The 15,038-nt window shown below is 40.3% G+C and overlaps 1 protein-coding gene across 1 annotated transcript in view; it reads right to left on the bottom strand.

Moving 5' to 3' along the window:
• Positions 1-15,038, bottom strand: part of LOC137332457 (PH and SEC7 domain-containing protein 2-like) — a 149,272-nt gene that overhangs the window by 68,941 nt on the left and 65,293 nt on the right. Inside the window, exons 5-6 of the mRNA XM_067996315.1 lie at positions 9,970-10,082; positions 7,831-7,889 (exon numbers count right to left, since the gene is read on the bottom strand). Of these exons, the coding sequence (XP_067852416.1) occupies positions 7,831-7,889; positions 9,970-10,082 (172 nt within the window). The remainder of the gene's footprint in view (positions 1-7,830; positions 7,890-9,969; positions 10,083-15,038) is intronic.

A 15,038-nucleotide genomic window follows, 5' to 3' on the forward strand; every position in this document is an offset into this window, starting at 1 on the left:
TAATGGACCCGTACTTAGCAGCAGTGTATCCCAGGTAATCAGATTTGTTTTAACTGGAATCATGTACAACAACAACAACTTGCCTTTAATGTTAAAAAAAACTCAAGATATTTTGCAGAGGTGCAACCAAGACAAAGAAAGTGAGGCTATAAGGGGTGACCAAAAGCTTGGTCAAAAAGGTGGGTTTTAAGGAAGATCTTAAAGAAGGATAGGGAGATAGTAGAGAAGTTTAGGGAGGGAATTGTAGAGCTTGAGGCCTAGGTGACTGAAGACATGACGACCAATGGTAGGGCAGAGGGAGTGGAAATGAACAAGAGGCTGGAGTCAGAGGTGTGAAGAATTCTGGGAGTGGGGGTGTAGGGCTGGACGATTCAGGTAGGGTGGGGTGAGGACATTGAATAATTCAAACTCTAGGACAAGAATTTTAAATTTGTGACATTAGGAGACAGGGAGGTCAGTGAGAACAGAGTTATGAGCAAACAGGACATCCATAATGTCCATAGGATATGGGCAGTAGAGTTTTAGATGACCTGAAGTTTATGTAGGGTGAAGAGTACATAGGGGCGGAAGGTCAGCTTGCTGAGGTTACAAACAGTCTGGTTCAGCCCAGGGAGGGGGGGGGGGGGGAAGAAGTTGGCGACAATGATACAGAGTTTGTGGCACAGGCCAAAGACAATGGCTTCGTCTTCCCAATATTTAGCTGGAGGAAGTAAAGACACATCCAAGACTGGATATCAAACAAGCAGTCTGACTTCACAAAGGCGGTAGTAGGGTTGAGAGGTGGTGGTGGAGAGGTAGAGTTGAATGTCTTTAGTGTAAATGTGGAAATGAACTAGGAAGCCTGTCTTAATTAAACTGAATAGTCTACTTATACTGTAATTAGCAGCATATAGTTGGCAATTGTATAAGTGCACTAAAGCCTAGTGCCTGACTGCCTGTTGCAGCAACATAAAATAAGTGTCTGAAGTGAAAAATAGGTAGAAGTCTCATCCCATTGGAACTTCACCTACTGTGTGCTCCGACAGAATTTCTACTGGCAGACCCAGTAGAAGTGGAAACACCCATCTCAAACAGGTGGGTAATTCACTTAAATATTAATTTTGACTCTACATGCTATTTCCCACAGTTTTGGCATGCAGGATAGAATGTCAGATGTACATCAGCATCCAGGGTTGCTGGGCCACGGTAGATACAGGGAGGCCTTGGAAAGGACGCAATAATATTAAGATAAGTATATTTCAGCCATTTCTTAAATATTTTCTTTACTTTTGTTTTGTTTGTCTTTTTCATCTCTCATGAACCTTTGTGCCAATTATTCTGCTTTTTTTCCCCCAGCACCATTACTGGTGCCAATAGGAATTCCCCTATCTGATGTGTGGGAAAGGAGATGAAGCCAAGCCAATCAGATTGCATGAGAAATGCTTTGTGCCCACCTATCAGAATCTGCACATCCGCAACTGGCGAACATAACACACTTTGGTAGACAATTAGTGCAGCTAGAGGTGTCTCTTCCCAAAGGAAGCTGGGTAGAAGATCTAATGACACCATCAAGATATGTGAATGCTTGACTAACCAGAATGTTAGATGCTTTCTCAGAAACACCCAATCACAGCATGTCATGTTTTCAATGGTACTGCATGAAGGAAGGCATGCTAGGATGATCAAGGGCCAGTGTAGCCTGCTTGGTCAAATCAAAAAGATGCCAACAACCATTTCTACAAGCCCTGGCACAACTACCTGGCAATGAACACATGGAATTGTTTTCTCAGAGCCTAAGTAAGCAAAAGGAAGATGCAGAACTATGCCATCTGCTGCAGGGAAACATACAGCTACCATGCAGCATAGAAATGAAATATCCAGTGACATTAATAGTCAGGACTAGCCTGAAACTTGGTTCTGTTTTCTTGCAGGCATGGAGAGGGCAACCCTTCTTGCAACCACCTCGTGTAGCATAACCTCCACTTCTGTAGCCATCAAAGAGATGGCAAAAATGAAGGAAAAGGAAACCCAAGGTGCAGGCATGAGTCTGTAGGCAAACGATGGAGCAGCCCAGCAGCTGGGGGTTGCAATCTCCTTTTAGTTCCCTGTACCATCAATCTTGGAAAAGGCTGGTAACAGGTTGAGATTCGTTTTAAGGCTCTGAAAAGGCTTACAGAATTTTGTCACCCAGTTGTGACATTCCCCTTTAAATTTCATTTGCATGCAATTTTCTTACTACTAGTATGCTCCCTACGACTGAACAAATCGAAACTACAGCATAGAAACAGGCTATTCGGCCTAACTGGTCTATGCCAGCCTTTATGCTCCACACGAGCCTCCTCCCTCCCTATTTCATCTACCCTTATCAGCATACCCTTCTATTCCTTTCTCCCTCATATGCTTACCTAGCTTCCCCTTAAATGCATCTATGCTATTTGCCTCAAGTACTCCTTGTGGTAGAGTGTTCCACATTCTCACCACTCTTTGGGTAAAGAAGTCTTTCCTGAGTTCCCTATTGGATTTATTAGTGACTATTTTATATTTATGACCTCTAGTTTTGGACTGGCCCACAAGTGGAAACATTTTCTCTATGTCTACCCTATCAAACCCTTTCATTAGCTTCAAGATCTCTAACAGCTCACCCTTTAGCTTTCTCTTTTCTAGAGAAAAGCTGTAATAAAGGAGCTAATTGTAGAAATTGAGTGCAAACAACACACTTCCATTTAAGTCTGTCTAAAACCATTCCGTTACAATCTATGCCAAAGCATAAAGTACTTTTGTAAATAATAATTACAGCCTTTAAGAGTTGCAGCTGCATGTTATTTCCTGTCTCACTCTCCCAGTGAACTCCCAGCAGCAGGCTGAATCCAGGCCAGAAGTTTTTTTATGCAGAACTAATGGGCCCGATTTCAGAAAATCCCGAGATCGAACGAACGCATTTTGGTATGTTATTCATTTCCCGCTCCCGTATTCCGGCACTAAAGTACCATGGATAGAAAATACTCCCTAGTTATTCTAACCAGCTCATTTCTTCTTTCAGTATTGATTGCTCTTTGCAACTATGAAATTTGTGATTTAAGACACAAAACATTTACAAAACTGCTTTTAATGATTATGCAGTGCAAAGAAATTGAAAACTAAAATTTTTGTTTTGACAGTATTACACCATACTAACAATATAGCGGGCAGGAAGCGCGTGCACATTAATGGCCGGAAGTGCGCTGTTTATCATATTATAATCATAGCGCCTGGACTGCCATTTTCGGCATGGCAGGAAATCAGCATAAATATTAGGAAGGAATGTTACCACCATAACCTTTTGGAAATTAACAGTACTTTAAAATATAATTTAAGAACAATCTACAAAAACAATTTTTATTCTTTAGAAACTAGAAACGCAACTGAAAAATTTAATGTTATGAAATAAAATTATGAATTTTTCAGTTGTCTTTAAATTGGATTTTTTTCTTTAAAATGGGCACATTTTAACATAACTAATTTTTAATTACATAAATTTTTAAACAGCAGTATACATCTTTATTATGTGTAGATATTGGAAGGAGAAGGACGTGTTAAGACTATTGGAAAGTGTATTTAAAAAATCCATACAAAATTGTCCTCCAATGGATGAAAATACCACTTTCAGTTATAAGATTAACGTAAGAGCTGAGAAAACTGTGGGATTGCCCCGTGGCAGTTTTTAAGTCGACTATCACACTGCTCTGTAGAGTAGCAGGGCAACTCCACTTTTGACGAGAAGGGTAGTTTTTTTTGCCCATCAGAAGTGCGTAACAGAAAATTGCAATAAGCGCACCAACTGGAAAATCTACCCTAATGGACTTTCCAAGATGATGGAAGAGAGATAAGAAGGTGCTGGCTGAAGCCTATGCTTACATGGCCACCCTCTCAGTTGGGAATTATATGTGATACTGGGAAAAGGTGGCGGTGAAGGCAAAAACCTGCAGAGGTTAGAGAAATTAACTTAAAAAATAAAATACAGTTGAAAACAAATGTTGACATGTGAAATTTATATATGGTAACTTAAGTTTCACATGTTTAACCAAATTACAAATGGAAAAAGTAGCATCTTTCACAAAGACAGCTGTTTCAGTGTGCCCAATAATTTAGTTCATACAATTATATATACTCAGAGGAAAATTAATGAAAATATCAATTAGAATGTACCATGCAAGAGAATGAAAATGAATGATACTGATTGAGTGAAATAGAAAAACTTTGCAGTTCATTGTGTACTACAATATTTAATATTTAGTGGTTATATAAAAAACAGATCAATTTGTAACAGATGATTATTAGATATAAAGGTATAGCCAAAAAGAAGTACACAAGTGGGGATTGCATACAAAATATAATGACAGTGGCAAAAAATGTAAATTACTGCATTAAAGGTGTACATGATACAAATTGTGTAGCTGTAGCTCATTGATCAATGTTGTGTGATAACAAATGCATTCATACAGGCTGGCATAACTCAAGTTATTGATTCTGCTCCTACAATCCCCAGTAATGGTCTCAATTGGTGTTTTTAGCTCACCAGCATAAAACTTACATAAATGCTGCCTAAAGTAAGTATGTCTCACTAATATTTTCTGCTTAGTGGGAAGTTGTAGTGGGAAATATCAGAAAGGAACACTGCCCCCATACACATTTAGAAATAATCAGAAGTATTTTAAAATACAATTCAGGAAGAGTCCTCGAAAATAACTATTACTCTCAAGAAAACATAAACACAACAGAAAGTTTATATAAGTAAATTTTGTCAAATTCTAATTCATTAATAACTTGTGTAGTATTATCGTAGCCACTTTAGTTACGCTGCAGTTTAGTTCCAAACAATTGAGATCTGTCCTAACCTATTATTTACCAGTAAAGGATTTCACAGTGGCTTTACTTTTCTACATTGCAGTTATGTCAGAATTGTGATAATTTAACCTACAGGTTTGTAATAATCTGGACATCTGAGTGGATGATTTAGATTTGGATTTCCAACCAAATGGTCAGAACCAAAAACCCAATCACGTTATTGATCTAATAGAAAAGTTCTCTACTATCCAGCTAAATTGTCATAGAGTACAGAATCTTTCATTTCCAGCAAACTCAAATGGAATATGTTGATTTTATGGAATTTAGAAGAAGTGAATGTTCATGAGATGGGAAGAGTTAGAGGCTTGCATTAGCTTCAGAGATCATGCACTAAACAGAGCTACACTTACCACCTGAGAGGGGTAAAAACAGCAAATATGGGATCCAGGACCAGGCAGGAAATCAGAAAGGATACAAAGGCAAAAGAAAAGGTTAGTATCTAACATGCAGCTGGTGGAGTTGCCCCTAGTGGAGGTTACCAGGGAACACCAATGCAATGTCACATACTCCCTATTGCATGTGGCTCACAACAGGTTATAAGAGAACCAAGTTTACACAAAATTAATGAAAGTATGTGCAAGGGAAATGCCAGACAACACACATAACAGTACAACTCTTCTCTCCCACTCTGGACAGCATTAAAGATACCCACTCAAAAAGCAGAAAAACATAAGAAAGATCTAAGATGAGTAAAGGTCATATAACCCATTGAAGCTTATACCGCCAGTATTCCCAGCTTCCATCTGCATTTTGAACTGTCCTAATGTCTTTCAACTGCACTCTTAACTGGTAGATTATTCCAAATGTTAATCACCCATTAAAGGAAATACACTTTTCTTAGATTATTGCTGAATTTCATTTTCCAAAATTTAAACTGATGTCCTCTTGTCCTACTGGTCTGACTCATCTTAAAGTAATATTCTGGATTCACCTTAACTATACATTTTAATATTTTAGATGCTTTAATCCAGTCCCACTTTAACTTTTTTTTTAACTTTAATATTCTCTAATGTTTCCTCATAGCTCATCTCCTTTACCCTTGAAATCATTCCTATTGCTCTTTCCTAATTCCTCAACCAAAACTGCAAACGGAAACCTAAGTGTGGTTTAACCAGTGCATTATAACTTTCACAGACTCATACTCCATTGTTCTGGCAATGAACTCCAACATTCTAGTTGCTTCTCTATATTGTCTTGAAACTGAAAGTAACAAGTCTACTGTCACTCCCAGGTCCCTTCCAAAGTCTTCCTATACTAATTCTATTCCTCTCATGGTATACCTTTGTTGCTCACTTTTTCTTCCTATATGCAATATTTTGCTTTTGTTACTATTGAATTGCTAACTTCCTTCCTAACCACTCTTTTACTGTTATGATACTGAAAAAGTTTTATTATTGTGTATAACATCCTTTGCTGTGTTAAACTCCAGTGCCCTCTTTGAACCTCTAATATATTTTAAAATCTGTTTTAACATTATTCTCATCCAAAAGTTATACCCTTCCATTTTCCCTGTAGGTTTTGTACCGATTGTTTTCTTTTTTATTTCTATTTTGATTTCTCTATTCACCCATTCTGTGGGCTATTTATTTAGTTTACACATTTTTACTGTACACTTGTCTTGCACATTAAATTTTATAGTTCTAAAAGTTTTGCATTTTTCCTTGACCAAACTATCTCTCAGTGATATGTCCAACTTTATTTTCTTTTGTTCATTTCTCATTCTATTAAAGTTTGGCTTACTGAAATCATACAGTCCTTGCTGGTGCTAACTGTCTCGTTTTTAAATATCGATTCTATATCTGCTTACTTTCTATCCTGCAGCACTTGTCCGGTAGCCAATGAGTCTTTAATGCTATAACCAGGGTCTTGCAAATTTCCTTCCTAGTCCCTTCAGCATATAAGATTACACTATGGTCATTCATCCTCACATGCTCCACTATTTCTATATTATGGATATCATCCCAATTACTTATAAGAATCAAATCCAGATGTGAGTTGTTCCTAGTGAGGTCTGTGAAACATTACACAAGCAGTCTTGCACCACATTTATTGGTTCATATTCTGCTACCAAAGCTCCAATGTAGCATTTACATTATTATTATTGGTGTTTACTCTTATTTCATCACGTAAAATACCTTACCTACTCATCAGTCTATAGCAGTTCCCAGTTGTCTACCTGCTGTTAGTCCTAGCCAAACTGTTTAATTTGCTTTCCACCAAGATATTATTTCAACTGCCTCGATTTCCAAATTATCTTGACCATAAAGTTACATCTCCCCCCACCGCCATCATCACTTGTCTTTTCTGAACAGCCTACACCCCACTATAACAAATTCACTTGCATCTTCTGGGTGAGCCATTTTTCCAAAATCTTTATGACATCAAATTTACCTTCTACCAACTCTAATTCCAGGATCTTATTCACATAAGAATTTGTTCTCTTTGGAAAATATATAGTTCCTAAATGAATAGCCAGTAAGTGCTAATTATGTCTTGTTCATGTTTGCATGAAAATCCTCAGTTACTTTGGAGCACCATCATCTAGAAAGGGGTTTAACTCAAAAATAAGTCAAAGCTATCAAAAGTTAAAGCTATCAAAGAAATACAATTTAATTTAGTGTTGGAACTTATAAATATGATGATTCTCATTCCAAAGTTATATTTAACAATCAAGGATGGGCTGTGAAGAAAAACAAACAGAACACTGGTAGCTATGGCATAAATTTGAAAATTATTTTATTTTAAATGCACAAAATAAGACTTCTCCAAACACAAATGATATAATTTGTAATTGTCATCTGATAAATGGTTAATATTGTCTTTTTATTTAAATTATATACTGCTTAGCTTATTTCCTTTTTGTGAAATTAAAATGTAGTTATCTTCAGAATTTTTATTCTTATTACCTCATTCTTACCAAAGGCAAAGGGTGAGTACCACATCGGTAAAATAATTAAATGTACTTACATGCCCATGAAGGTCTGTGTTCAAAAGCATTAGTGCACAGGTTAGTGTATGAACCCCATCTGAAAAAGGAAAATTGATCATTATCACTATAAGTTGTACACATTGGAATAAAACACTATAATGCAAACATTCCAGTCCTGGTGCAGAATTGGGATCAGATCATAGTGAGGGAGGCACTCGCAAGTTTTAGTAACATACAACCTTGTGCTGTATTCCAAGGTGGAACAATTTAAATAATTTATGCAAGCTCCTGCCAACCTTCACCTGCATGCAGGAGCTTACTGAATGAGGAAGGAAATTAAATGATTACAGTTCAGGTTTAAAGGGCTATGACCACTTAAATATAAGTTGGCACAGAAGCCAACAAGAATATTTTAAGTCTTTATAAAGCCTGAAAATTATTTTTGAATATTTGTCAGTCTTTGCAAATGCAGGAAGTAGAGTCTGTGGGCAAATGATCGAGCAACTATTGCATGGCTGGGGAACTGGAAGGGCTGCTGCTCATGATGGGGAGTGAGGAAGATTGCCCTGTTTGGCACTTGAGGGCACTCTCCCTAGAGCATAGCAGTGGTAGTATGCCTGGGAAGAGGTGACGGCCAAGGTCAACTGTGTGTATCACCTGAAGGACCTAGATACGGTTAAAGATGTTACAACTGAAGAAACTGCAAAAGTAGGACTTTACAACAGTAACATTTACAAGGCACATGGCCCACACATGCCACGTGCCCTGTAAATGTACCACAGTGTTGCCCGTCAAACATCTACTGCTGGATCACAATCTCACTCGATCATGGCATCTCACTTACTCCTGTATCAACCCAAAGACATCCACTTAGAAGGAAGAATGTAGTGAGTCAGACGGGTTTTCTTGAGTGAAGCACTGAGCAATAGTGAGAATGAGGACTTGCGAGTGGAAGAGTTGGAGAGTGCTACTGCTCCATGGAAGGTTGAGAGATGGCCGCCCTCAGCCGAGAAGACTAGAGATTGTGATCTCAGTGGCCCAGTCTTCAAAAGAACAATGCTTAGGGAATATTAATCTTATATAGAGGCAGTGGAGATGGTTTCCATGAACGTGGTTGACATGATGGACAAGTGAGAGGAGTTCGCTACCTGCATTTGCAACACATTTCAAAGGGTTTCACACGACCTGTAGAACACCCTGGAGAGAGTGATAGTCCCGCAGATTCCTGCAGCAACAAGGTGCGGGGAGGACTTGATAAGGACGCTGGTGGCTGCTGGAGTGGGAGCTACCTCTGTTCCAATAGATACCTTGAGGGTCAGCTTGAACACCACAAACACAGAGCTTCCAAGACATGCTCGGTACTATTTGGCCCATTTACGATACTGATCAGTAGCATCACTGAGCCTATACCCAGCACCAGTGCGTAACAAAGAGGAGCCTCAGAAGTCACTCTCTCCGGAGAGTGGCACTGAGCTTGCTTTCTATAGCCCCCTCCAATGCCTGCACTTAAGGGAGCTTCTTACATGGGCCTGGCTACTCCGTTATAGCCTCTAGAAATTCGACAAGAGATTACAAATAGAAAATAACTGCACAACTAATGTGGCAGCAGAATAACTGATGATGAAAAATAGTTGCCTTAGTAAGTTGCTCTTTGCCCTATCATTTCTGCCAGTTAAGGAAAAAACTGCAAAAATTTGGATTATATTTGAAGCAGTGAAATTAATAAACTGTTTCTCCCTTTTCTGTTGCTGTTGTGAGATTTGGCCATTCAGTTGATGATAGCTGCATTTGTGATTAAGGTATTCTGAGGTTGTTTAAATGTAATATGGGCTGCAAAACATCCGTTTCCAATTACATACTTACACATATAAATATCATTGCAGGTGGAGTGGTGACTTTATATAAAGCATTAGTGATTTTTAATTGCAACATTTTGGAGTGCTTTCATTGTGTAGATCACAGGTTAGGAGACACTAAAAAGATTTGTGTCAGTATCTGCCACAAAGATACAACTGTAAACAATATAAACAAAGTACCTTTAAATACATTTTTATCTTTTCTGAAATCTATACCAATAATTAATGTACAAAAATTAATCATTTATGTATATTGGAACCTCTTAGTTGCATTAATACAAGGACAGAGTAAGTGATTTGCACTTGTGACTAATTCCATACCTTCAGAGTTGATACAGTCAGGATTGCATTCGCAGTATCTCTTAGAAAAATGGATCAGAACTCTCTCTCGCTCCTGCGTTTCACCCATCAGTGGGAAAGCTTTCAAAAATCTCCTAGTGAAGAAAGGGAACAGAGGAACTGTTTAGCGATTAATCAAAAAAAAAGCAGGTACTTCTTGTATTTATTCAGAAAACACAGTCTCTGAAAATACATGTTTGCTTCTAAATAGATTATTGTAAAGGCAATTTCATTGCTACAACCCTGGTTTTCTCATGGGTGCACACTATTTGCATACAAATGGAGTTTGCGGCAGTTTCTGAAATTTCCCTACTTTGTGCTGATACGAAGTATATTGTGTAGCAGTCTAAAGAAGGGGAGTGCTAAAACAAAACAATGCAACAACCACATCAAGATGCTATATTACATTTCCAATTTTAAGAAGTAAATGCAAATAAATTAAAGTAGATGGATGCTGAGATTTTTCCCACCACTCCTCGTACTCAATTAACATAGTGAAACTGCCTTAGGTTCAAAGATTGCTGTGAATGAAAGGGAGAGCAGGAGAAAAACCTATTTGATTTCCCCTCACTTAAACCCTAACTATCCACTGGTGGATTGTTTTTCCCACCTACCCAAAACAACAGCTGCTGGTTTTTCTTTATTGCAAATAAAAAGGTGTGAAAGATAGTAAGCTTGAAGTATAAATTATATTAATAGATAAAGGTGAAGGAATATTGAAAAGAATGTGTACAATGGTGTGTTTTGCAAAATATGTGAACTGCAATATATATGCCTACCTGAGCAGGACACATGAATAAATGCATATTTTTTGTTTGTTTGTTCTCAGGCTGTGGGCGAGGTTGGCAAAGTGGCATTTTTATTGCCTAGCCTTATTTGCCCAGACAAGGAGGTGGTGGGCCTTGTCCTTGAACCACTGCAGTGTTTGTGCTGATGATGTTAGGTAGCAAAATTCAAGGGGCGCTAAATTGGGCTGTGTAGTGCCCGTTGTTTCGGTGCTACACGGCCTGCCGAATATCCAAGAGGGTGTCTTGGATGCGTACGCATGCTTCTAGCGTGACATGCGCTGGACGCCATCTTGATAAAGGGTTTAGTGCATGTGCAGGTACCGAACGCCGGCATCATGTAAAGTAGGGAGAATATGCGTCCGATCAGCGTGCAACGCTGATTTAAAATGATACACATCATTTTGGGACTTAACGTTCCACTCAACGCACTGTCTTAACCACGACCATCTGAACATGTCTTAGCATACCTGGAGAACCCCCCACCAACGCTATTTAAAGGAACCATCCAGGATTCACAAGTTAGTTGCTGGATTATTGCTTGTGGCTGCTGACACATTTATACCTGTTTTTGGAGGTCTCCTACACTTGAATACTAGGACAAGGGGACATGGCCTAACATTTAGAGCCAGGTCGTGCAGGAGTGAAGTTAGGAAACGCTTCTACATGGAAAGGGTGGGAGAAGTTTGGAACCTCTTCTGCAAATGGCAGTTGATGCTAGCTCAATTGTGAATTTTAAATCTGTGATTGATAATTTTCTGTCAACCAAGGGTATTAAGGGATATGGGGCTAAGGCGAATATATGAAGTTAGGGCACAGACCAACTATGATCTCATTGAATGGCGGAACAGATTCGAGGGCTAAATGCCACTGCCACTTGCTGCCTCCTGTTATGTGCCACCTTCTCCTGCAAGAAATGTGTCTGGGTGATGTGCCTGTCATGGTTGAATAGCTGCCAGTGTCTGTGGCCTGTAAGTCATGGATGGGCAGCTTGCAACAGTGGTAATATGTGAAGATGAGAGGAAGCATCTCTTGGAAGAGTTGAGTACTGATTGAAAGAGTTTGTTGGTATGTGGGTGATGGGGGTGTAGTGTGTGGAGCAGTGGATGCGGCTAGTGTTGCAGTTGGTAAGAGATATCACTTGACAGTTGACCTCACTCACCTTGACCATTCGTGTCAAAGCACTGAACGTCTTCCTGCACTGCATCCATGTTTGTAGTGCAATGCGCCTGACTTTGACTTTGTCCCCCGCTGCCTTTTGAACATATGTCTGGAGGGCATCTTGCACCCCCACTCCCCCCACTTCTGTGGTTATAGGATGTCCCTCCTTCTGTCCACCTCTTCCACCAAGGCCTCCAGTGCATCAGCAGAGAACCTTGGTGCACGCACTCTCGCTACACGTAACCCCACCAGCGAACAAAAGTTATCTGTTTTTAATATAACGGGTCATTTGCTGTCTTTCTCTTCCTTCCGGATGTTTCTATGTTTCTGCCTCTCTCTCTCTGTGTTTTTTTTGTGTTTTTTTTGGTTGTTTGTATATTCGGTGGCCCTGTAGGTAACACCTCTCTGTCTGAACACTTTGATTGCCTTGGCAACAGGCAGTTGGAAAGACTATCTGTAATCACCAGGTATTGTTCTGTGATTTATAAATGCGAAAGGTTCGAGGATTTCTTGACATTCACCTGAGGAAGGAGAAAGCCTCCGAAAGCTTGTGATTTTCAAATAAAATTGTTGGACTATAACTTGGTGTTGTAAAATTGTTTACAATTAAGAAATTCAGGCACCCCCTGCTGGTGGAAAGTGCGAATGTCCTTGAATCGTCGTGTCAATGCAGCTTTTCAATGCTTGGCTTAGGTGAGTGTTCAGGCAGGACGAATGCCTCATCCTGCCCGTGACGGAAGCACCAGGCGTGGGTTAATCGTGGACCACGATGCCCATGCCCGATTTTGGGGGTTATCAAATATAACCCCCAAGGACTTTTATGCAGTGATGAAGGAATGGCAGCATATTTCCAAGTCAAGATAGAGTGTAACTTGGAGGTGATGGTGTTCCCATGATCTTGCTGTTTTTATCCATTTGTCTTATTCATTCTTGGGATATGTGGCAAGGCCAGCATTTATTGTCTATCCATAGTTGCCCTTCAGAAGGTGGTAGTGAGCTCTCTTGAACTGCTGCAGTCCATGTGATGAAGATGCTGTCACAATGCTGATAGGTAGGGAGTTCCAGAATTTTGACCCAGGAACGATGAAGGAATGGTGATATTTGTCCAAGTCAGGATGGTGTATGATTTGGAGGGACATTGGAGGTGATGATGTTCCCATGCACCTGCTGCCCTTGCCCTTGTCCTTCTGGGTGGTGGAGATCACTGGTTTGGGATGTGTTGCTGAAGAGGCCTTGGCAAGTTGCTGCAGTTCATGCTGTAGATAGTACACACTGCAGCCACGGTTCACTAGTGGTGGATGTTTAGGCTAGTGGTTAAAGAGCCGATGAAGTGGACTGCTTTGTCCCGGATGGTGTTGAGTTTTTTGAATGTTGTTGCAGCTGCACTCATCCAAGTGAGCATCAAGTATTCCATCATACTCCTGACTTGTGCCTTATAGGTGGTGGAGAGGCTTTGGGGAGTGAGACGATGAACCATTTGCCATAGGATACCCAGCCTCTGACCTGTTCTTGTAGCTACGGTATTATCTGGCTAGTCCAGTTAAGCATATGGTCAATGGTGATCCTCAGAATGTTGATGTTGGGGGATTCAGTGATGGTGTTGTCGTTGAAGTCAGTGGGAAGTGATTGTCCTTTTTCTTGCTGCATGTGGACATCGACTGCTTGACTATCTAAGGAATTATGAATGGAGCTGAACACCATGCAATCATCAATAAGCAACCTCACTTCTGATCTTATGAAGGAATGAACGTCATTGATGGGCCTAGGGTGCTGCTATGAGGAACTCCTGCAGGGATGGCCTGGGGCTGTGATGATTGGCCTCCAACAACCACAACCATCTTCCTTTGTGGCAGGTATGACTCCAGCCATTGGAGAGTTTCTCCTCCCACCCGATCCCCATTGACTTTGCTTGTACTAGAGCTCCTTGGTGCCACACTTGGCCAAAAGCTGTCTTGATGACAAAGGTAGTCACTCTCACCACAGCTCTGGAATTCAGCTTATGGCCACATTTGGACCAGGCTGTAATGAGGTCTGGATCTACGTGATTAAACTTTGTAGGTGGTGGAGAGGCTTTGAAGGGTCAGGAGGACTTGTTACAGAATACCCAGCCTCTGCTATGTTCTTGTAGCTATGGTATTGATATGGCTGGTCCAGTTAAGCCCTGGTCAATGGTGATCCTCAGAATGTTGACGGCTGGGGGCTCGACGATGGTGTTGCCATTGAAGTTAGGGGAAGGTGGTTGGCCCTTTTCTTGTTGGAGATGGCCATTACCTGGCACTTATGTAGTACAAATTTTATCTGCCACATGTCAACCCAAGATGCCGGATGTTGTCCAACTGTAGGCTGGCATGGGCTTCTTCATTATTAGAGGAGGTTTAAATGGAGATAAACATTACAGAATCATCAGTGAAATGCCCCACTCCTGGTAAAGCAGCTGAAGATGGTTGGGCTGAGGACACTTCCCTCGGCAACTCTTGCAGCAATGTTCGAGGGCTATGATGATTGGCCTCCACAAACCACGATAAGTTGGAGAGAAATTTTTGGACCAGATGTTCCATAGCATGGCTTTACGTGAACAGGAAAAAGAATAATTGGGAGAAGATGACCGGTAGAAAAAAGGGAACCAGAATATGTAATCAGGGTTTGAAAATAGCTAACTCCTTTTCCATTTTGAAATGTGAGGAATTGGCCAAGGATCAGTCTTTAGAAACTGATTCTGAAGGAAAGGGAACTGTTGATAGAAAAGATGCGAACCACGGCCACTTGGTAATAACTTGGTGAGGGGAGGGGGAAGCGAACAAAGAAAGTGACAGGTTCTAGTAGTTGACACTCAATGGTCAGGAGCTAGATAGGTAATTCTGTTGATAAGATGGAGCTCCAAAGTCCCCATGGTGGCACGTAGACAGAGCTTTGGGAGGGTAAGGTGAGCAGCCAATGATCATAGTTCATGTGGGAATGAATGAGATTGGTAGAACTGAGGAAGGGTTCTTGCACAAGCAATATGAGAAGCTAATAGGCAAGACCTCAAAGCTAGTATTCTCTGGAATACAACATGTGCTACAATCTAAACCAGATAGACGAAGATTATATAATTGAATGTGTGAT

The sequence above is a fragment of the Heptranchias perlo genome, chromosome 14 (assembly GCF_035084215.1).
Source record: "Heptranchias perlo isolate sHepPer1 chromosome 14, sHepPer1.hap1, whole genome shotgun sequence".
In the NCBI taxonomy this organism is placed as follows: Eukaryota; Metazoa; Chordata; class Chondrichthyes; order Hexanchiformes; family Hexanchidae; genus Heptranchias; species Heptranchias perlo.